General features: G+C 42.0%; 3 protein-coding genes across 3 annotated transcripts; all 3 read right to left on the bottom strand.

Moving 5' to 3' along the window:
* Positions 1-32: 32 nt before the first annotated feature.
* Positions 33-1,646, bottom strand: LOC145502121 (uncharacterized). The gene is made up of 3 exons (XM_081481399.1): positions 1,440-1,646; positions 1,164-1,358; positions 33-1,007 (listed from the first exon to the last, which is right to left on the bottom strand). Exons 1-3 carry the CDS (start codon positions 1,644-1,646, stop codon positions 33-35), a joined length of 1,377 nt encoding a protein of 458 aa, XP_081337525.1.
* Positions 1,647-1,732: 86 nt separating this feature from the next.
* LOC145502120 (uncharacterized) lies at positions 1,733-3,651 on the bottom strand. Its single transcript, XM_081481398.1, has 2 exons — positions 3,385-3,651; positions 1,733-3,337 (listed from the first exon to the last, which is right to left on the bottom strand). Exons 1-2 carry the CDS (start codon positions 3,649-3,651, stop codon positions 1,733-1,735), a joined length of 1,872 nt encoding a protein of 623 aa, XP_081337524.1.
* Positions 3,652-4,150: 499 nt separating this feature from the next.
* Positions 4,151-19,865, bottom strand: LOC145502119 (choline transporter-like 1). The gene is made up of 7 exons (XM_081481397.1): positions 19,672-19,865; positions 19,296-19,553; positions 10,893-12,923; positions 9,234-9,538; positions 7,859-8,442; positions 7,406-7,645; positions 4,151-4,155 (listed from the first exon to the last, which is right to left on the bottom strand). Exons 3-7 carry the CDS (start codon positions 12,903-12,905, stop codon positions 4,151-4,153), a joined length of 3,147 nt encoding a protein of 1,048 aa, XP_081337523.1. The 5' UTR covers positions 12,906-12,923; positions 19,296-19,553; positions 19,672-19,865.
* Between the last annotated feature and the right edge of the window lie 4,668 nt (positions 19,866-24,533).

Raw genomic sequence — 24,533 nt, 5'->3', positions numbered from 1 at the left:
ACTGTCAGGGAGCCTTTTGGTACAGCTCTGCGTCATGTAGCTTCAACAAAACGATGCACGTAAGCCAGGACTCTGCGGATCTTTGTGAATGTCGAGCATCTTTGCAGCAGGTAGCTAAAGATAGGATTGTTCTCCTTTCCTTCAGGAATGGAGGTGGCGTGGAACTCTCTTGTTTTATCGTCTCTTTTGTCAACTTGCGTCTGCTTCGTAGTAGTCTTCATTTCTTTCAAAGTGTCTACTCGTTCCTGGTGAGGACTCTGCTCATCGTCTTGAAATTGAGGCCATTCGGTTTCCGGCAACCTTAGAAACGGCGGTCCTGCCATCCAGCTTTCGAGGTCACTGGCCGCAATTCCTCTAGTGAGGGCATCTGCTGGGTTGTACTTGGACTTGATATAGCGGAATTGTTCTGATCCCACTGTTTCTTGAATTTCTGCAACTCGAACTGATACAAATGGTCTGAATTCCCGAGGTGGGGTCTTGATCCACGATAGGACAGTTTGAGAGTCTATCCAGAAGGTCTTGTCGTAATCCTTGAAATTAACAAAGGCCAGTGCCTCTTGGCATGTTTTGTAAATCCTTGTGAGTGCTAGGCACCCCAAGAGTTCAAGTCGAGGGATCGTTTTCTGTTTCAGCGGTGCAACAAAGGGCTTGACAATCACGGGGACGCACTGATGGTTTCCATCGTGTAACTTCCAGCCGACGAAAATGGTAGCGCCATACCCCAGTTCTCCTCCATCCGCAAAGCCATGTACTTGAGGTGGACCGATTGCCTCTGTTGGTTTCAGTTTACGGTCAAATTTAAAGGTAAGAAGTCGATTTATGATTTCTTCACTCTCCTTCCACTTTTGCTGTGTTGCCTCTGGGATGATGTCGTCCCAGCCGTATCCAGCACTCCATAGCTCTTGCAGGTCAATTCGGAATTTAAGCGTCACTGGTGCGACGAGGCCAATAGGATCCCACACCTGGGCTAGAAGGGCGAGGCAGGTTCTCTTCGTGAAGTCTTTATTCTGTCTCACAACGGAATCCTTCTTTAGAGAAAATGTGTCTTCTTGCTTGTCTCACTTGTGACCAAGCAAATCTGTATAGCGCTCATCCTTGGTTTGGTCGACTTCTGGCCTGTTCGAGTGCCAAGCCTTAATCTGAAATTGACCCTTTCCAAGCACCTGGTCAATTGTAGTGGTGACATGCTTGGCTTCAACAGTGGTTGACCTGGATCCACCAATGTCATCAACGTAGGTTCGTTCCTGGAGCTCTTTTGCTGCTTCGGGAAACTCATCTTGTGACACTTTGGCCAGGATGTTGATGGCATTCGAAGCAATGTCCGGAGCTGGCTTGTCACCAAAGTTTAGTCGGAGCCACTGTTACACGGTGGGAAGATCATGCTGATTCTTTCTCCACAGGAATCTATGGAAAACCTGATCATCTGGGTGTACCAGCACCTGGTTAAACATCTTGCGGATATCTCCAGAGTACCCAACTTCATCCCAGTGCCATGCTGTCAAAACGTTGGGCAGGCTGTTGATGTAATTTGGTCCCTTCTCTAAATGATCATTCAAGGAGAGACCATCGTGACCTTTGGAAGAAGAATCAAACACAAGTCTGACTTTTGTACTCTTTTCTGGGGTAAATACTGCTTGTAGTGGCATATACCATTCTGGCTGACTGTGATTGACATGTTCATGTGGTACCTTGATTACAAAGCCTTGATCCACCAGTTTTTGAACTTCTTCACTTACGATGTAGAGCAATCTTTCTTCTTAAACGATCTCTCCGCACAGTACATTCTCTTCAAAGCAATGTCATAATTGCTTTGCTTCGGAGGCCCAGTTTCTTTCCATGGCATTCTTACTTGTACTCTTCCGTCCACCAGTGTTGTCGAGGCTGAGAGGGCTTTCACAAACTTGTTTTCGCGTAGAACATTTTCGCTGCAGGTACACAGTTGCGTCGGTCTGATTCCTAAGAAGTCTTGATGAACGAGTTTCTTGATATCTTCTACAGCATTCACAGTTGCGACGTCTACTGATTTGATTTCAGGCATGTCTTTTGAATCTGGATCTACTTGGCCCAAAACATACCAGCCAAAACAATTCCTCTTAGCAACAGGTTCCCCGGGATAGCCGCTGGCTGTGTGGATGTCAACAAAGGCGTCGACAAAGTCAGTACCAATGAGTAGGTCGACCGTACCACCGGAGAGGTGTAACTTATCTGCTATTGACTTGAGGTGAGGATAGCTTTCAATTGATTTTCGTGATACATTCTTGGCGTTGCTACAAGGCTTTCGAACTGCGTGTACTTGAAGATTCTTCAGAATATCATCATCGGCGGGTGATGCGATCTCAACATCTATCATCTCGGAAACTTCTGCTTTCTTTTGTCCTCCAGCTAAGTTCATAGTTAGGTGCGTCTGAGGACCGGATAACCCCAGTTGTTTCGCAGCCCTTTTGGATAGAAGACTCGTGTTTGAGCCAGTGTCTAACATCGCGAGTATGTCGTTAAGGTTTCCATCGCTGTCTCTAACCTTGACCTTTTGCACTGGACAAATACCGAGAGCGTTTTTAAGTTCCCTGGTCTCCTCGTTATCCCTTCCTTGAAGGCTGCGGCTCTCAACTACAGGTGGAGTACCTTGGCTTCTGAAGATCGGTGCGTCGGGACTCAAAGTGGGCTGCAAGGGTTCGTTGTTCTTCTCGTTGTGCAGGGAACGGTGATGGTTCTTCTTACATTTATCACAAGATGTACCGTCAGCCTTTTTGCAGTCGTTCGTGTCATGTGACACTCTTAGGCATTTCCGACATCTTCTATTCTGCCTCACGATCTCCCATCTTTGCTTGAGATTCGATCCTTGATATACAGGGCAGGAAGCAAGAAGATGCTTTGATTTACAGCCGAGGGGACATGATTCGTCATCGGTCATACTGGCATCATTGAAATGTTGATCCGTCTTCCTACGGTAAGGTGGATCTCGCCCCCTTTCAGCTTCTGTTTCTCTCTTGCCCCTAGATCGGAGCGCTGCCTCGTGGTGGAGCCAAGTAACTAAATTGGTGACATTTTCTTCTTTCTTTTCACGTTGCATCTCCCTGCCGAAGTCTGCATTATCTTTTGGTTCAAGTTTCGACAAGAGTCTGGACATGAAGAACGGCGCTTCAGAGGCTTCTTGAACATGACATCCATTGTCCTCCATATCACTCACAAATACTGATATTGAGGTGGCGTAACGAGCCAGACTCTTAGGATCGCTTCTTACAGCACCATAATTATTGATCTCAGCCAGGAGCTCATCCATCAGCTTCCTTTTGTCCGCGAATTCAATGTCGAGAATCTCCCACGCTCTATCTATGTCCTTGCATGATAATGCGCATATTTTTGCAAAGTTTCCAAATATCTTACTTTGATTTCATCTCCACATTTCAGATTCTCTGCTATTCTTTCGTCGTCTGAAGTGACACCGTCTTCGACAAATCTGTCAGCAATGGCCTCTACCTGCTTCTTAATCGCCCTGTACTTTGACTCAATCTCGTTAAATATGGCTGCTAACAAGTTCAGTTCAGGTTTCACAGAATAAAGTGCTTCAAATTCGTCGAATAATTCACTAAGTGCATGTATAGCGTTATCTCTTTCCCCAGAGAGGGTCTTGAAATCTATCTTGGGCGGCATCGTGATGCGATTAAATTCTTCTCGTTCTTACAGTGTTCTTCTCCTCAGCCTCGTTTTCATGCAAAATATTTGATGTGAGGTGTCTCACGATCCCCAATCTTGGAACTAAACAAGGCGGTATTCATAAACTCTTAAAGCAAGAACGAAAGTAAATCAGAAAGCCTCTACCTTTGTCTGAGAAGTCTTGCCTTTGACGAAGTGCAGGTTTTCAAAGACGGTCGGTCGCTCCTTTATGCTGTCAGTTGTCCTTGTTTCCCTGTCGTTTTGACGTGCTTCTCGATGACGGGTTGACCTTTGGTATGTATCTTCGTGTTGTGTAGAATTTTGACTGTTTCGCACCACGGATCAGGGTACTACTCGAACTGAAGACACACCAGGAAAATAAAGTCCACGGGATCTACCAGTTGTTTTGAACTAGTTTAATCAGCACAAGCTAGCTAGTCAACTGAATGCAAAGGCATACATGTGGGTTGACTATAGCAATTCTAAAAAATCGGTTCTAACCTAAAAAACGAAACAGCAAAAAACATTCTCCAACATATCGTCCATATACTCACAATTCTGTAAGGCGTAATCCCGTTTAAGACGCGCTATTTTCCTACTTTTGTACAAAGAGCACAAACACACTGTTTTCGATAAAAGGATTACTTTCTACTGATCTCTTGATATCCTACTCGTACCAATCCACGAACGAGAGCCATAATCCGATTGGCTACTAAAGCAAAAATGGCGGGAATCTCGCGTGTTCGGCTTTATCACTAAGAAAACAAACATAATGTCTAAAAATAAACAAAACTCTCAACGAAGTGCAAAACAATGGACCACATAAATGATGCAGGGTTTAGGTGCAGCCTCAGACATTGCTCAGTGATGAAAGATGAACAAAACCTTTGCACAACATGATCATCACCTACTAAATTTACAAATGTCACAAAATAAGTTGTACCCTCTAAATTGGCCAAAGGGTTCCCTTGATTAGAAGTGATTAATGCATGTACTGCATGTACATTTACAATGTATATAGTTTCCATGTACAGACCAGGGTTGTCATTATTTTTTTAGTCACCTGTAGCCTTATTCTCCACACCCATAGCAAATTTGTTACTTTGTGGGTGATTTCTCTAAACAACAGGGAATTTCACCTGCAGCATCAAGGGAAAATCAAGCATACTCGGCCATAACAGGCGTTACGGCTTACAACCCTTAATGACAGCCCTGCAGACATAGCATACCAGTACAAGTAAATAACCTGTATTTAGCCTTAAAATGAGTGATATAGAAGATGTTTTATACTAAGTAATGGACCCTTAGCCTCAAGTTTTCAATTGGTATTGATACATGCATGTTCCTTTGACTCCTTTACATTGTTTGCAATTCTTCTTAACAAAGAAAATATGCACCACTGATGATGACCGTACACTCAAAAATGTTTTGGTTTTTAAAACTTTAGTAACTTTTAGCCTTTTATACATGTACAGTAGACAAAAAAAATATTATCACAGGCTCAACTGTTATTACAGCTTTTCATATACAGATACAGTAAGTGTAGAGCTACATACATTGATTATACAAGTAAAGAAAGAAGTAGAGCCAAGCACCCCCATAGAGCTTGAGTTTGCCCTACACTGACGTCTAGCATGTCATGTGTTGTTCACAGCTAGAGCAAAGTTACATGTAAGCTTAAGTTTTTTTGGCACAATTGTTATGCTGTTTTGACACTATTTTTGAACTATTTTAATACTATTTTTATACTATTTTTACTGTATTTTCATACCGTTTTTACACTATTTTGTGCTATTTTTATGCTGTTTTATACTATATTACTGTATGCCATTTCTGGACTATTTTAAAGCTATTTTCATGTATTTATATTGTATTTGACATATTTTTTCATATATGATCCACTTTAATTTTTAAACTGTTGAAAGTACTATTGAAATATATTTTGAGACAGTGGATTTCAATAGTGTTTTAAACAGGTTTTAACACCTTTAAAATCAGTCGAAAAATATGTTAAAAATATAATTTTGCACCTATTTTAAACCTATTTTGTACAAAATACTTTTAAAATTGTCATTTAAACTAGTTCAAAGATAGTCTTGCAGATTAAAAGCTGTTTTTAAAACGGTTTGTGTCCTGTTTTTATTCCGAATGCTGTGTTCCTCGAGAGACTTTTAAAGTAGTTACAGACTATTTTAATTATATTTTTAAACTTATACAAAAGCAAACAATTGTCAAATACTTGTGAAATGTTCGTGGTTAGTCTGACGCGGCGTTTCGTCTCGGCCAAGAGACTCTTCAGAGACCTTTAGAATTCAAAGGCAAACTCGTCGAGCATCACGCCCAAAGTCCCGTTCGCGAATTCTTGATGTTGACAGTTTGGCCCTCTATCGCAGAAGGATTCCCAACCGTACGTTCACGAGTTAAATTTATACAAAAGCAAACAATTGTCAAATACTTGTGAAATGTTCGTGGCTAGTCTGACGCGGCGTTTCGTCTCGGCCAAGAGACTCTTCAGAGACCTTTAGAATTCAAAGGCAAACTCGTTGAGCATCACGCCCAAAGTCCCGTTCGCAAATTCTTGATGTTGACAGTCTGGCCCTCTATCGCAGAAGGATTCCCAACCGTACGTTCACGAGTTAAATTTATAAAAAAGCAAACAATTGTCAAATACTTGTGAAATGTTCGTGGCCACGACTGTCAACATCAAGAATGGAACAGGAAATTTCCGGAATTTCCAAATCTCCGAAAAAAAGGACAACCTCGAGAGGTTGACCAGAATTTCGAAACGACTTTCCGGAAACTTTCTGTTCTATTCGATTTTGAACCGGAATTTCCGGAAATTTTGGTCGAATGGAACGCGCCCTTGGTTCCTTCCTTCCATGGTCGAATATCCGGGATATCCAAGAAGAAGCCAATCAGCGACCACTTTCTTCAAGAAGTAAATGTTATCCAATCAGCAGCTTGCTTTTATATGTGTAATGGCGTCTATCACGCTGACCCCGCTGAATTTTCAAGACGATATCTCCCTGCGACATTTCTCTCCTTTTTGGAGTTCGAAACGGGAGAAAACAACCCTAAAGGACATTCGATCGCACAAAAGGAGGACATCAACGTCGTAAAGGTGATGAACGGCAGTTTTGCGTTTGGGAGTCACTTATTCTCAGAACACAGCAAGCTTATAAATCAACTTGAAATCGATTTTTTTCAACTTAGGAAATCACCACAGTATGGTAACTGTTGTCCTTAAAGGTTGATTTGTTTAATAACAATCGTTTGCCTGATTATTTGAGACTATGCTTTCGTTTGTCTTTGCGTGTTATGGCTTTGATGTTATCGTCCGTTAAAAAATATGCAAGCGTGTGTTGCCACACGCGCACTTAGGCAATTTCAGTTGCTTGCTTCTAAAGACAAATGTCGTTAATAAATTTTTTCAATCTTTTTAGTTTTATTTTGTCTTTGTTATTCAGTTCACTCTTCAGAGGCATCGTTGTGTAAAACCTTAAAAAATTTTCATAATCAGGTTAAAATATAATATACTACTGTACGAGTTTCATACTTTGATTGACATGCGTGGGAGTTTTGATTTTCAACATTGTCTTATGGCTTACCGGTATACTTCATATGCAACTTTTGGCCCCAGTTCACCTGTTTACATTCCCATATTATTTATGTGTTACCGGCAGCACTTTACTTCTCATTGAGAACTTCTTGTTTGTACTTCTAGTGCAAACATCTATCAATGTACACCTACCTCCATCTCTTGGTTTGGGACTATTGCAGTATCGGAACCGTGTACTCTGTGTTCCTGCGTCCTGCCAAGCCGACCTTTGAGTCCATTGCCCATCGACTGATTTTGGTTTCTTGCATTCCTCGGGGGGTGTAGGCTTCAGTGTTGGCAGATTTGGACTCGGTGTGGTCTTTTCGGGATTGTTAGGGTTAGATGGAGAAGGATCCAGGGATGGAAGAACTATCAAAGGAGGAATTAAAACTACTGGAACAAGTAGAAAGACAAGAATAGAAATAGCAATTTTGGGACGTCCGCCACCACCACCACCACTGTCGCCGCCGCCGTGGCCGCCGACACCGTCGCCGCCGCCGCCGCCGCCGCCGCCGCCACCGCCGCCGCCGCCGCCGCCGCCGCCACCGCCGCCGCCACCGCCGCCGCCACCGCCGCCGCCACCGCCACCGCCACCGCCGCCGCAACCGCCGCCGCCGCCGCCACCGCCACCGCCGCCACCACCGCCGCCGCCGCCGACACAGCCGCCGCCACTGCCACCACCACTGCCACCGCTACCGCCACCACCACTGCCACTCCCTCCGCCACCACCACCACCACTACTACCACTTCCACCTCCACCGCCACCACAACTACCACCCTTACCGCCACTGCCACAGTTCGTAACCCAAAAGGAAATGACAAAACCACTAATAATTATTTGCTGGATGACTATGATGCATATACACCACATGGGAGGCCAGTTTTGGCCAGCTGGAGGAGGCGGTGACTCTGTAGAAACCTCGGGTGGAAGCTTGGTCGTAGTCTGATCATACGTCGATGAATTCGTTCCGAGAGTGGTTGTAACCGCTGGTGTAGTAGTGTTAAATGTAGTCGAAGGTAATGTTGCTATTGTGACAGCAGTAGCACGAGTAGATGTCGGTGTAGAAGCTGGTGTCGTCATTGGAGACACACTCGTAGGAGAAAGCGTTCCCGGGGGACAGTCCATTTCGTCCGAGGAGTCTGAACAATCCAAATGACCGTCACATTGCTTTGAGGTATTAAAACATTCCCTGAGATAAAGGAGTTCAGTTGCACGTATTAGGGCTTGGGATGCTTGCATTATGGTTCCTAACATTTCCTTTCATCTGAGACGAACTTGGTCCTCTGCATAAATTACTTTAAGATTTACTACTACCGTGCATTTTAATCGTACGCTCTAACAAAGATATATGTCATAACTTTAGTCAAAATACTTTTTTTTTATTCCGTGACATTTTTAATCGTATTAAGCATAAATAGGGAATAAGAAGCAGCTTAAAAGCCTATGCGTGAACCACCAACAATTCAGCCAAAAGAGAGTTTTGTGAGAAATCAAGGAATTTGAGTCGTCCAATAATAAAATGTATTGCTTACTAAACAACCGTCTGTTAGATTAATTATCTGAAGGAAACCATGCAGTCAGGGGCAATCTTAAGGTATTGTTTCTCGCAAGTACGCCGAATGGGATTATAGCCTAGTACAGCTTTTAGGCCTTAAAATTGCGTCATAAGGGAAGCCATGAACTGGAAACTAGCTTAAGAATGAGATGCGTCGTCTAAACAAACTCTCACTCAGGTTAATTATGTCAAAACAATAATTTAGTGGGAAACTGGGAGTCCTTTATTATACAGCTATGGTCCGGATAGCATTGGTATTAATGATCACTACAACTGTAGAAATTTAGAACTTTAAAAAGCGCCGCATTCTTGTAAATTAGTATATATTGTTTGCAAATGTTACGTGCTTCACCTTATATTAGTGTATAGCTGCACCTGAAGATTTTTTTTGTTGCATCTAGATTTCTCAGTGATCACTTTCTTACCTGGACATGTGACACACAAAATAAGAGGATTGATTGCAAGGAGCAGTTTCATTCAGGTCGCATTTTTTCCCAGTATAACCCTGAGCGCAGTCACAGAAAGCCAGGCCATCCCTCTGTCTGCATTCTCCGTGAACACAGAATCCCGGTGAGCAGGGAGTAGAGTCGGTGCCTGTACACAGTGATTGATCCCAAACTTCATAGTACACAACGAAAACGAGGCCAAGCAGCAGGACCAACAAGATGAGAGCACATAACACCGAGATACACCATTTAGAACAGTCTATGTTAAGTCTTCGTTTGCTGGCCTGTTTCATAAAGAACACAGTGATTAGAATCTTATAACACCTTCTGTCAGCTGCAAAACGGTAAAGTTGTATTAAGCCAAATATCCGAAATTGATCTGCGGCGGCTTGAGTAAGTAACGGCTCCTTTTTTTTCCCTTCACAGAGTTCATGCTTCGCGATTTGAACACAGGATTAGGAAAAACTTTACTCTGGTCCATAACTTACGTTACGGAGCTCGTAATCGGTTAATAAGAAGTTTCCCATACTCATGGTAGACCCATGCATTGCTTTCTTCAAGGTCATCACGGCTAGTTTCATGGTCTGGGAGCGCGTATTTACGTACGACACGTACGCCGCACGGCGTCGCTCAAACATTTGCACGGCGGCCATGCTCCAGAAATAGTTTGATTTTGGCATTTGCATTTTGAAACTGGACTTTCCTGTTTTGCAGTTCAGAGCTGCAGTCTTGGCCAGGACTAGTTGAGACAACAAATACCATGCAAATTTCGCGAATGCTTTCACATAACAACATTGACAACATTGAAAGGGGGAAGGGGGTTTGAAGAAATGAGCTTCGGCACCTTAAATTTGGTTGGTGTCTCAATAGTTCTGTCCACGATTATGACAAAAAAAGTTATTTAGTGACCAATATCACATGCAGTCCTGGGTTCAGGTTTAGAGCTCATCGAGGTCTAAATTGAGTTGTCGGGTTTTAAGTCCCCACTTCAATATGCGTCCTCTTCTCTGTCATCGGAGCCAATTTTTATTTTATCATTACTATGTTCTCGCTGGGAAAAAAATGGAAATGTCAGTTTCGTCAGGAGAACTTTATTTCAAACTTTATTTGAACATGCAAAATCGTTATCGCAAGCCAATTGCCTTCCCAACTAAGACGGTGAGCTAATGAGACGTACCGAATGTTATGTTTGGCTTCGATTTTCACTTTCTCAGTTCCTTATCTTTTTGCAATTTGTTAATTTTTTCTTCCCATTCTTATTTTCCTATTTTTCCATGAGTATTCTCACAAAATGATCACGAACCAGCAAAAAATGTTTTAAGCCTTTTAGGGTTGGCTAAAACTGCACATTACATTTTAATAGGGGGAAGAGGGTGAGGCAGATATCCTCGTCAAAAGGAGGAACATTAACAAAATACTGAAGATCATACTCTTCTATTCTTCTCGGTGTGTAATTAAAAAAATTAATATAATCGTCATAATGAACGTAAATGACAAGCAGCATAGTCAACACATAACTGAAACACATTCAACGTCACTAAAATAATTAATGTAATCAATGTAATTGTCATAAATGTCACAACTCAAATAATTAAAATATTAAATTCATATAATTGGAAATTAACTTAATCAGCACACCTTATTTTTTGATATTGCTTTCCTTATTATTTGCATTTCGCCTCTTTTCCCTTTTTCAGCCTGTTTCATGAATTCCTCTTTGCTTGCCTCCTCGTTCATCTGATTACTCAAGCTCTTCTCGAAACAGTAACATACGACAAACGTATCCACGCCAATTTTGAACACATAGAAGAAAACATAGGCAATAACGTAAGCGATAACACTGCCTATCATCACCGGAACAATTATCTCAGATATGTGGTCGCAGCGGAACAATCGCAGAAAGTAATACCCAGCCACAAAGCTGAGAATGGCGACAACCAGCTTTGCAAGAAAAAGAAAGAAAGTGCCGATAGAGCTGATCACGATAAAGTGTGTTGGATTATGTCGTAAGATGCTGAATACGTTCTTTGTTGCACTGCAGAAAGAGTCGCCTTGTGCAGCAATCTGGATATAGACGTTACGGTTGATAAACTTTAAGAACTTCTCCAAGCACCAAATGCAGCATCGGAAACACTTGCTGATGAACTCAGCGACCAAAGAATGGTGTGCGTTCCGTTGTGCCTCTCTCGTGATGAGCTTGATAATGTACCTAAAGAGCCTTGCAATTGCTAGGATCAACGATCCAAACGCTAAAGATCCCAGATGGTAACGGATCATACGCCAGAATGATTTCAATAGTGGAAGCGATAGCATTGCTTCTTCATCGACCGCATAGTAATCGGCAAAGGCTCCAGCTAAGGTCATTTCTAACGCAGCAAGGAGAAACTGTACACCCCAGAAAAGCCCAATAACATAGTAAACCCATATGTATGTTGTGTAGGACGGCTGGGTGTAGACTGCGGTACCGAAAGCGGTAGCGACTGGTTTTGAAGCAGTGTAGATATACACTGAAATAATAAGCCACGTACTCACCAAACCAAGGATACAAACCAAAGATAACGGTGGCACCACAAGCATGGACGGTATAGTTGCCATGGCAACTCCTACTTCCTTGAAGAATGCTACCATCAGGGCGATGGACTTACGCAGGAATAAAATCATGCAAACAATAATAGAAGCAACACAAGTTGTAATAATTGCTATAGTCAGTAACCTGTTTTCACTGCCTTCGTAAGATGGAAGTCCAAGCTCGACGGAGATGTCAATAGTGTTGGTCCGTTCGATATAGTACACGTACCACATCCAACAGGTGAAAAAAATAGATGCGCATAGCATTACTAGGCCAATGACATAGGTTGTTATCTGAGCTAACAATCCCAAGCACAACATCATAAAAAAACTGAGTACAAACGCCAGAAGGCAAATTATCACCAGATGTTTCCAACTGTTGTGTACATCAGAGATCAGTTTCCTTGAAAATCCAAAAATTTCTGTGTCAATCCTCTTCAGAATATCACCCACAACCTTGAGTTTCTTAGTAGCGACACCAAGCAGCGGGATACATCGGTTAAGTATAGGCGTAGTTGGTAGAACAAAGGGCGGACAGGGTCCCAGTAGCGTGTCTTGTTCCGTATTCGCAGTGATTACCGTGTTGTAGGTGCAAACGCTGGCTCCTGTTTCTTCCTTGTACTTTTTGAATTGCTCGGTTGTGAGCATGAAGTGATCCGGACAGCGTTTAACACAGATCATGAGTGCTGATCTATCCTCATTGATCTGAAGATCATCCTTAGTCAAGGATGACTTAAAATCTTCCCGCACTTTAGGGCTCACTTTATCAAACAAGGGATTTACAATTAATTTTCCCAGTTTTGTCTTTGTCAGGTCAAAATACAAGAGGTACGGCCGGTCGCTCATGTCCTTGCCTGACAGGGTCACGTTAGGAATGTTGGGGTTTTCCTTTCTCCCGCACACGTTTCCATACGAGTCAAAACCGTGGTAAAAGCGAAGTGGGTCTCCCCGTTGAAGAGCTATAATTGCTATGGTAACCATTCCAGCCCAGAAAAGAAGGAATATCAGACAGCATGGGATGTCCCGACACGAACGCCTCTTATTCACAGTCAAACTACGTTCTCGCGCATTTATCTCCTCCATAATAATCAACGCTCTTTCCTGTTAAAAGAAAGAGAATGTCTCATTATTTTGTTTTACCTATCTATGGGGAGCTCGCCAATATACCACAATCAATAGTACTGTGACTCATCTTTACCCATGCAGCCTAAAGCTTAGGTAAAATAAAATCTAAGTATCTTGTCCTTGATGTGCAGAGAACACCCAGGAGGTTACCCAGTTTTTACCATAAAAGCTTTCTATGGAACGTCAAGCATGGCAAATGGTTGAAGCAACAATAAATAGGTTTTTCAACTAATACTTAGTGGACATTTTGACAGTCTATATAATATATGAGTTGAAATTTCTGTATGCATCTGGCGGATGAGCCAGAAATATATGGATCGAGTCTCATATATATATATATATATATATATAGGTTGTCACGCACAAATATATAGGTTTAAATAATCTTTTGCTCTCTGGGTAGGATTTCACCAAATCAAATCACACACTCACGTACTTCACGTAGTTGTGTCTTACATTGCTTTTATAGTTTCTGCAGACGATGGTCGATGGGTACTGTAAATCTTGGCGCCTTAGGGATTTTTGATAGAATTCCATCTATCACTGCTCAAGCTTTTCGAAAAGCAAAAAATGGGACGTGTGTGGAACGTAATCACCCTCTTATTGAAAGCTAGGAGAAAACTGCCTCGTCCGCCGTGTAGAACAGCGAATCTGCCGACAACTGAACAGCACCATTTTGAATTCAATACTCCCTGTGTTGCGAGAATTCTTAGGAAGATTACTACAATAAAATTTCGGCTGGTAACCAAAAATTTTCGTTGCTGTGAGCTAGAAAACCTCGGACAGTTAGGGTACCTGACAAAGCGCTGGGAGAACCCTGGGAAAGGGGCCAGCTTTACTGAATGAGGGTGCCTTGAGTTGTCGAACTGTTTTGAGGTGTCTGGGATGCCATCAGCAAGCACTTTGAACTTAATTTCGGAACATGAGTTTAGACGAAGTCGCAGGTAGTGTTGTGAGGAGAACACGTGACAGACGAGGTTGTTTTCGACATGCTTCAACGTGCAACTTCCGCGTCACGGAGTTTGGCAGCCTTCGATGAATATGTTCCTCGACGGAGAACTCAGCGTCGAGGGGGACATTGGGGGATTCTGAACACCGCAATACTGCAAAAAAATTCGGCAAATACAGCAATACCGCAAAAAAATTCCCTAAATACCGCAATACCTCAATACCGACTGGAAACGCGATGTTATACCAAAACCACTACCCTGTATGTTAACGTTTAGAGCAAACAAAACGGAAATAACAGTTAGGAATTTGTTAATGACCGTTAGGACAGGTAATTTTCCATTTAGATAGAATAAGTAACATCCATTGGCGTGGTTGTTTAATAATTAACAAAAACTAACAAACCCTTTTACGATTGCGACACAAGGAATTGCACTTTACCGTTACCATGAGTCGGGAATGTCCAATCAGAAACTGGAAAAGGCTCGGAAAACGTTGGAGGACTAGGAGGATAATTTGTAATACCGTCCAAAACACTAAAAAACCGCATCCCGCAGGTTCGGATAATACCGCAATGCCGCATTTCGAAATTAAAATTACAGAAATACCGCAAGAAAAATTGTCCAATACCGCAATATCGCAAATCCCAATGCCCCCTCAGCATCGCTTAGCTTTCGAGACTTTAAATATTGGACTAAACCGCAGAATACCTGGCCACTTAATATTCGTCTTCAAATGCTGCCTCAGCAGTCCCACGGTAATCTTAATTACCATACTTTAGAAGCTCGCATCCCGGGGGGTACTTCCAGAAAAATTGAGTGAGGGTGTGCGGCCCGCTTTCCAAAACCGTTACCCTATTTATGACCAAAATCTGCGATATTCCCTATCCTATTTATGACCTGACCAAAAACTCGAAACCTTATTTATGACCTAACCCTTAAATCAAAACCTTGTTTCAGACCTGCGTTATGATCGGTTCCCTAGTTCAGACCAATGTTAAGTTACCATAAACATAATTTGTGAAGGGCTTTTGTTGTTTTTATTTTCGATAATGATGAAAAGGTGGTTTTTTCTTAAAAACGTACCCATATGAAGGCTAGAGTGCAAAAACCATACCGTATTTATGACCAAAATCAGATAAAATCTATACCCTATTTATGGCCGAAACGGCTGAAACCCCATACCCTTTGGGGCCGCACATACCTATATAGCCCATATAAGGGAGTACCCCCCGGGGGGGGGGGGGGGCTCGCATTAACATAATTTACACATGAACATATATCTCGTTCTTTAATCCATGAACCGAAACAGGCTCGCTAACACTGACATGAATATACACTAGTAGTAGTAAGGGAGGAAATGAATGAATTCCGGCAAACTTGTGACTACTCTTGTACCCTGGCCGGCTCGGCAACCTCGCCGGCGAGCCACGCTAAAGTGCTCAAATTTCCCAGTATTCATTTACTTCCTCCCTTACTACTTAACGTTTCCCCGCATAAATTTTCTATTTGAACATTTGCGGATACTGTTTCTAAAACAACAAAAGCATGACTGCATCAGGCGACCTTACTGATTTCACTGAACCGGCTGAATCACCTAACCTTATTGGACCGAAACCGCAAGACGAGTGTCTTGAGCGGCGGGTTTGCGATAAAAAAGGTGATAGATATATCGCAATCGACTGCAAGTCATTAAAAAAAAAAAAATCACCAAGAGTGTGGTCTTTTCATGATTATCGTTGCGAAGAGTGAGGTAAAACAACGTTAACAAACACAACAAGAAGCTATTTCTCAGAAAGAAATGGTGTTTCGTTTCCGGAAAGGAATTCAAAGTCTGAGAAAGTCGAGAAAGGCCGGGTTTTGATATCTTGTGCATGAGAAGTCCTAGGGTGAGGAAAATATGTGCTAATGCACCGCTTTGCACCGCACTGATCTGTTCAGTTGTCAGAGCCTGGGGTTTTCGGCCAGGCGAGGTTTAATACTGAACCTGTTGTAAAAGAGAAAGGGCCAATTAATTTAAGTTGTCTACACATGTATCAGTTCTTACAGTCAACGCGCTTTGAAATGTATTTATTTGTGATACTTTACTTTGACTCTGCCCTAGGGAGCGCGGGGGGGGGGGGGGTGGGGGGAGGGTGCTCCCTTATATCGGCTATATAGGTATGTCCAGCGTCAGAGGGACATGTTTTTTTTTGGACATTTTTGTCAAAAGTAGAGTATCGATTTGGGTCATTTTGGTCTCAAACTGAGTATGGTTTTTGCACTCTAGTCTCGAATTAGGTATGGTTTTTAGAAGGAGCTACTTTTTTCACCATTATCGAGAAGACCAGTTACTAAAGCCATTCATAATACCTTTAACATCGTTCTAAACTAGAGAACTACGGCAGGTCTGAAACAGGGTATTAAGTTAAGGGTCAGGCCATAAAATCGCAGACTTTGGTCTTAAATAGGGTAAGTGCTCTGGGAAGCGGGCCGCACAGCCCCGCCATATTTTTCAGAAATTCAAAGTATTGTGTGTGAGGCTAAATACAGGTAAGAGGCAAAAGCATTTGACGCATAATTTTTCCATTTCTGTGCCTGGCAGTCCTTGATTTGAATGGATGCGGCAATCTACGTTTCGTTGTCAGTGACGCAGTATATTTTTCTTTTCAAAAAGGACGCCTCATGTGTGACGACAGTTATGCAATTATTCCTCCACTTTCGCTTGAATATTATGAAGGTAAAATGCAAATCCTATCGGTGTTTTCATGGACACCAACTCTTGAAATGCTGCGGTATGTCGAAATACAAATTTTCTTATTTTTAAAAGCGCGCTCTAAGAAGTAAAGCTACTGGAATTGTGGCGGAAAATTCGAGAAATTCAACTACATCTGGAAAATGTCGACACCTACGATACGAAGAAAACCTCGTAAAAAAGCCATATTGTGCCTATTTTGCAATATACCAACGTTAATTAAATTACAATATGATGGGTCAGGCCCGGGTCCGGCACTAGAGCCAATTTTGTTTGTTTAAGTAATAAATCTGTCAAGATTTGTCAACAAGTAGCGTAAAATAAGTGCGACCCCCAGTTTCAAAAACTTTTGCGAATTGCCAAAATTTCGCCAATCTTCAAAGAGGCCGAAGTGCTGCCTCGGAGGCTTCCAAATTTTGGGAAAGCAAACAATTTTGTTACTTTATCCATTTAACTGTCATATTTTTTAAAACATGCCTGGATAAAATTACGTCGAGAAAATAACTTTGACGGCTAGTCCAGTTTGGCGCGTGCGATGGCGGGACAAAATTATTTTTTACCCGGTCCATCTGACGCTTTTTACAACAGTATTTCAAAACAAATATGAGTGGCGTTTTTATTCAAAGTCTTACGACTCGTACCCTGGATCTGGTTACTGGCAGCAATTTGAAGAGATGGTTTCAGCGAGACAATCTTCTTCGATCGCCAGTGGCGCAAGCAACAACACAAACGCAAGTCGAGCAAAATCTGCTCGTCCAATCATGGGCCGAAAATCACGAGTTGCTGTAGAGAGGAGAGAAGAGCACGCAGCGTGGAGAAAAATCTGCGAAGAGTTAAGTTTTCGCATGAGATCTAACGAAATTACTTGATTGAGAAAAATAGATTTTGTGACGTATACTTCGATCAGTAACGTTTTGGTTCCAAAATGTTGGTCTAATGCGACCGCTGCCAAAATTTGGAACATGCGAAATTTTTGCCATTTTTTCCCCCTCGCCAAGTGAATTGGACATGCTTTAAACAAACAAAATTGGCTCTAGTAAATTCACATTCAAATCAAGCACGGAAACAGATATCTTCGTTTCTCTAGAGTACATCGTTTCACTAAGACTTAGGAACATTTAAGTCGCCAATTATTTCTACCTGCATGACATTTTAATTTCCTTTTCTTTCCGTGTCACGAAATAAAATTTAGTTTCGAGAAGTTATTTTTGCTGAACATATTTACCATGTAAATTGGGGGCGTTTACGCTGATAACATTCATACTCACTATGTCAATAAATCATTCTGAAACGGAAAACAGTACCATTTCTTTGTTGAACCAAACAAAACTAACTACTTCCATCGGCTCAAAATATCGCATTGGTGGACTAATCGCGTGGTGTGGCGGTGTCTCTACTTCGAAAATATATTTCTCTTCCACTATCACTATCAAGTCCAGTTCGCAGTTTTCTTATGTAAGATAATACCGAGAAACGAGAGTTTCACTGAAATGTTGCAAATGACACATTTTGTTGCGATGCACCGAGGTTTTTGCTGAAATTTTGCCGCCGTATTTACATTAACAATTACGAACTTTACTCTGATTGGATATTACAAATCCCTATGTAAACAGTTCACCCCTGAACTGAAGACAATACCGTTTCGCTTCTGAGGAAACGAAACAAAGAATACCATTGTTATAATGTCCCTGTTCCGTGAAAGTTCACTTTTGTGTGCTATTATAGCCCATTATTATTATAACACATATATCAATAAATAAAGAAAGCCACACATCATTTGGTGTAATGTGGCGGTACACAACATTGCGGGTGGCATGGGAAGCGACTTTGATTTGCGTGACCTTTAAAAGCCTCGCTTGTCACCAGCACTACCGCATTTGAAACGGACAAGAGTAACGGCAGGTCAACTTAATCAAAATATAACAATAGCAAGTACGCTGACCTTTCAAGCCTAACTTATAACCAGCTTGGGGGAAGTCGCTAGCCGAAGACTTAGCTGCCAGCCCCAAAAGAGGCGACCACAGGTTTATTGACAAACAAAACATCCTCCACGCTGGGAGGGAGGGTGGGAATTTGCTTTACTTTTGAACAAAGCTTACTGAGTACAGCACCCCAGCGAAGGGAAGTGCTTTTACGTTGAACAATGGTTCTTTTACAGCTAGACATGACTATAAGTGTAACCTATAGAAAGGTGCCATAATGCAGATCATATTGTGATAAGACTAGACAATCTTTCGCAACACTTGGCACAACAAAGCAAACAAGGATCTCACGCGACCTCTGCGGGTGCCAGTAACATAGTTAAATACAATAACTAACTGTTTCCGAGGTTTGCACGTCACGCTCCATTAACTGCGTTTTACCGCTTGTGCCGTAAAACCTTCTAAAATGTTAGAAATAGAAAAAGCCCCGAAAGAAGAATGCCTAAAATGTGGTAAAATGTTATACAAAACGACGATTTATAAGCATGTAAAAAACGGATGTTCAAAACCGAGGAAAATCGATTGAACATTGATTATGTACATGTATATACAACTATGGGTCGTGGGCGAAGCGGGCCGATTGATCGAAGTCAAAAGAAGCCAAAAATTCACAAGGGCAAAGAAAGAGGAGAATCAATGTGGTGGGGTTGGACGAATAATGATAAATGAGATTCATTATTCTTACCAGAGGATTTTGTTGAGTCTATGAAACAGATGAATCCACAGCAGCTCGCAGAATTTCTTCTCAACAAATAAGTTGAAGGCGCTGCAACTTCTTGCTTTCAAAAGACCTTCTACAAATCTGCTACAAAAAGAAAACGGTGAATTTTTTTGCCAGATTTTTTGCCAAATGGAACAGAAATGGCAGCTTTTTGTTTGGCTGAAAAACTCACGCGATCGTCTCGTGATGTGAAACAGGAAGTTACTGGGATGACAGTGCGTTCTAAAAATACAAACAAATCAACCGCAGGAGTATTTGTTAATGTACTCTGATGAAGCAGACTGAGACAGGCTTCTCTTTCCTTGAAACACTCAACTAATTCTCGTGTTATATCTCTTACCTGTTTAAGGGCCTATCCGCACTAGCGGACAAAACTGGAATTGCCTCGTCAAAATCGAAGGACAAATTTTGTCGTGACAAATTTTTGTCTTGTCTGCGGTGTCCGCATTCAAATTTTCAAAGCGGGCAAATTCTGTCAACACCTTAATATAGCACTGATTATATTTCACTTTATAATTTATTCTATTTTGTCGCGCGCGCCAAAACATCGAACATTTTGGCGGGATAATGGAACATATTCAAATTCTCACACTTGTGGCATGTTTCGTGCTTCTAAATCTTGCCCAGATCCCAGAAGAAACGCTGCTTATGGTGTGCTCGTTATTAAGGCATCAATTTCTTCGAAACCAAGCTGCCGTTTTAACGGTTGAACACTGTAGAAGACAGAGACGCCGGGCACGTCGACGCAACCCGTACTTTTGGAAACTTCCAAGACCAAACCAGTCTTGGTTCGAGATCCACTACAATGACCGAAGAATTCCCGAAGAGTATTTGAGAAAACAACTGCGAATGAATCGTCGTACCTTCGATATGTTGTTGAATGTCTTGCGACCTGCCGTAACACGCGAAAATACAAGATTGCGTGACTGCATCGCGCCAGAAAAAGTACTCGCACTTGGTTTGTATCGTCTGGCGCACGGGAACAGTTATAAAAGTATTGGGCCAAATTTCAATGTTGGAAGATCGACTGTTCTAGAAGCAGTCCAAGACGTTGTGGAGGCCCTTTTCAACCTGAGGAATGTGTACATAAAATTCCCCATTACAGAGGCGGAAACCCGGGTTTGCATAGAGACATTTGAAGATGTTTCTGATCTCCCAAACATTGTTGGTGCAATAGACGGATCTCACATAAGAATAGCTGCCCCTCCAGACAGTGCTGTTGACTATTTCAGTCGCTATCAACAACATGACTTTATTGTTCAAGCTATTGTCGATGGTAAAAAACGCTTTCTTGACTTCGCGTCGGGCTTTCCGGGAAGTATGTATGATGCCAGAGTTCTGCGGAATAGTACAATATTTGATCTCGCAGAGAACGATCAGATTCTTACTGGTCCAGCCGTGAGAATCGGGGCTAATGAGATCAAACCCTATCTAATTGGAGACAGTGCATACCCTCTAGCTTCTTGGCTCCAAGAACCATTTCCCGAAGCAACAAGAGATCCGGAGGAAATAGCTTTTAATAAAGCTTTGTCCGCTGCTAGAGTAGCAGTAGAGTGCGCTTTTGGCATGTTGAAAAATCGTTGACGAATACTAGGGAAACGGCTAGACAGCAGGATTTTATTTCCAAACAAAATTGCTATTGCTTGTGCTGTCCTTCACAACTTCTGCCTATTAAATCAAGACGACTGGAATGACGATGACAATGACGACCCTCGAGATCAAGGTCACGACAACAACGGGGACTCAGAATGTTTCTTTGTCCCACGCTCGTGTCATGTTGATTAAATCACCTTCACAAACGACGATGATGTTATAAGGGACGGAGATGACGTCCGAAGTGTGTTAAGAGAATACATTGCTAATGCATAACTGAATCAAAACATTTTAATCAAAATTCTTTTTCCCACTGTAATCACCCGAATAAAAGCATTGAATCCAATTTAGTACAATATTAAAGAACTACAAAAACTAGATATATCACCAAGGTTCAAGTTAAGATTCGTTGCCGAAATGTTACACTCATAAGTGATCCATATTTTGTTTCTGTTACGCTTGGGACGCACGTCACAATTAATTTCATTACAGTTAACAAAATCAAATTAAATCACGTTGTTTACAATCAGTCATTTCCTCAAAAATGATTTTATAGCACGGTAAATATAATGAAATGATACTTGTGATTATGAAGAATAACAAAAATATAACAAACTACGACCGTCCTTTTTCATAATACTTATCAGTTGTTTTTCCAATAAATTGTTTAACTCTAAAGTCGCCTATTTTTTATCTTTTATAGCTTCTACAAGAGAGCCCATGAAGGATGCCACCATTTCTAGTTGCTTGCTCTGATTTTGCTGCAAGCCTTGCATAATTTTCGTTAGCTTTTCGCCCTGCTTTTCAATCGATTCGATGCTCCTCTTGAGCGAAATTGCCTTTTCATCTTCTCCATCTTCGGGTACTTTTCTCTTCGTTGCGCTCTTCCGCTCTTTCCTGGCTCTGCTGGGACGGTTTGCGGCGTTGGATGATTCAGCACTACTTGTTCCACTTGTCCCACTGGTGCTTGGCTGTGGGCTTGGAGTCCCAGAACTTCTACCAGGTGCAACGGAGTCGTCGGTGCTTGGGGAAGGCGGAATCGGGATTGGAGAATCGGTGCGTGCCCCTGCTTCAACCACGTGCTTAAGGGTTACAACATCTCTTGTCCCAAGAACACGATCAATTTTGTCATAGAAGACATTTTTTTTAATTGGCCTCCACTCTGAGTTTTGTTCCAGGTTTTTGCATCGTTATATCTATCGATAAGGTATTTGATTTTCCTCTGGCATTTTTCTACTGTCTTTTTCGTTCCAAAATTGATCTCCATCTCTTCACATATCTCTTGCCACACTTTCCTCGCGTCTTTGCTTTCTAGACGGTCGTGCTTTTCGGCACACAGATCAACCAGGAAACTCTGTTCTTCGTTGGTCCATTTGTCGTAACTCGATTGCCCTTTTCCTTTGTTTTGCGAAGGCGCTTGTGGTTCTTGTTGCGGCGCTTGTACGACCACTTCTGCTTCGTCGGATTGACACTGGCGTGACAACTGGAAAATCACGCCATTGCTGTAGCTTGGCCCAGCTGCATGAAAATTGTGAAATTGATCGTCGTATGGTGGAACGTTCCAGCGTCCTACAGAGATTGTATGCTCATAGGGCAGACCGGCATGGTTTGCCATTGGATTTAAATTCCAATTGCCGTGATTCATCTTATCACGTTCACTGTGAAAGCCCAAACATCCAGTTTTCAGCGTTTCGCAATAAATAAATGTAATTATTGCCTCAGACGGTAAATTGAACTCAGTTCAATTACCAGGCAGGTCGTAAAAGCGTTTATGACAAATGATTGGCAAGTTTAACACAATTTTGTTTATGTTGTCGACTTTGTCGAAGTTTTACCCGGGACAAATTTTGTCGGCGGTGCGTTTGAAGATTTGTCCGCTTCGAACAAAATTTGTCAGGTCGCGACAAACCGTCCGCACTTCTAAAGCGTTGGTGATGACAGAAAATTTGTCTAAATAAACAACTTTTTTGCTAGTGCGGATAGGCCCTAAGAGATACAAGGGTAAAATATTCATTCACAATGAACGCAATCAAATGTGTAATCAATGTGGTGGGATTGGACAAATAATGATAAAAAAGATTCATTATTCTTACCAGAGGATTTTGTCGATGCTAAGAAACGGATGAATCCACAGCAGCTTGCATAATTTCTTCTCAAAAAATAAGTTGAAAGCGCTGCAACTTATTGCTTCAAAAAGATCTTTTACAAATCTGCCACAAAAAAAAAAAAAAAAAAAAAAAAAAAAAAAAAAAAACTAGTGAATTTCTTTTGCCAGATTTTTTTGCCAAATGGAACAGAAATGGCAGCTTTTTGATTGGCTGAAAAACTCACGCGATCGTCTCGTGATGTGAAACAGGAAGTTACTGGGATGACCATGCGTTTTAAAAATAAACTGACAAATTAACCGCGGAAGTATTTATTAAGATACTCTGATGAAACGGAGTGATAAGGCTTCTCTTTCCCTGAAACACTCAACTAATTCTCGTGTTATATCTCTTTATATAATTACCTCGTTGCTATTCAACCTAAGCCACCGGCTCAACCAGGTTAGCCAACTCCACTTTCACCACCAGTTCCAGTTCCGATTACCCAATTCGCTCCAAACCCCCCAAATCGGGCCATAAACCCTCGAGCTCGAGCTCGACCCAAAGCCTTCGAGCTCGACCCAAAGCCTTCGAGCCCAGACTCCAAACCAACTTTAAAACACTCCTCCAGCTGGAAAAAAGGCCAACAAGCACTTCGAGCTCACCATACCCGTACTCACTATACCCGAACTCACCATACCCGAAACCAAACTCAAAATCAACCTCAAAACCTCCGAGCTCAAAAGTCAAGCTCAAACACGCCAAGCTCAAAAACAAGCTCAAAAACAAGCTCAAAAACAAGCTCAAAAACAAGCTCAAAACACAAACCGTCGAGCTCAACACGCATCTCGAGCTCAAAATACGGATAAACATGGAAGCAGTAAAGAATCTTCATACCGTGGACTTGACTAGGAAACACAAGTTGCTTATTGTTATGTAACCTCAGTTGGAAAGTTTCACGCCCCCCCCTGGGCAACCACCTACGCAACCGTTCGAGCATGTGACATTTTGAGTTTTACTCGTGTAAAGATAGTCCTAGTTGACCAAATCCCATTTGGATCTCCGAGAAAAAAGTAGTTTTCATATGCCTCACCTTACAATCATACTAGTGATCACATGCCCAGAACCCCAAGACTTTATGACAGAATCGAGTAATGGAAAGTCGTTGATGAGAAAACGTTTATATAAGTCTTATATAGGAATGTGGAACATATGTCAAAATGTGGTTTTAACGGATTTTTGGGATAGTTGTGGTCCACTGCTTTTATAACTACACTGCCTGGCAGGCTTTAGGCACAGTAGGACAGGGACGGAGGAAGGGGGCGCCTGCAAGGACGCAATTCCTCTCAATTACATTCAGCATGATGGTGTGTACCCTTGGGGCGGATCGAAAATGTCGGTATTCTTTACCAGAGACAAACCTTTTGTCAATAAGACTTTTCGCAAAGCCAGTAACAAGCACTTAAAAAACATTCTTTGAGAGATTGAGAATTATCTCACCTAGCTTTACCTTGCACACCTGCGT

This window comes from Orbicella franksi, chromosome 11 (genome assembly GCF_964199315.1).
Source record: "Orbicella franksi chromosome 11, jaOrbFran1.1, whole genome shotgun sequence".
Classification (NCBI taxonomy): Eukaryota; Metazoa; Cnidaria; class Anthozoa; order Scleractinia; family Merulinidae; genus Orbicella; species Orbicella franksi.
Note: the sequence above shows the minus strand (reverse complement) of the source record. Positions and strands in the feature narration are given on the sequence as shown.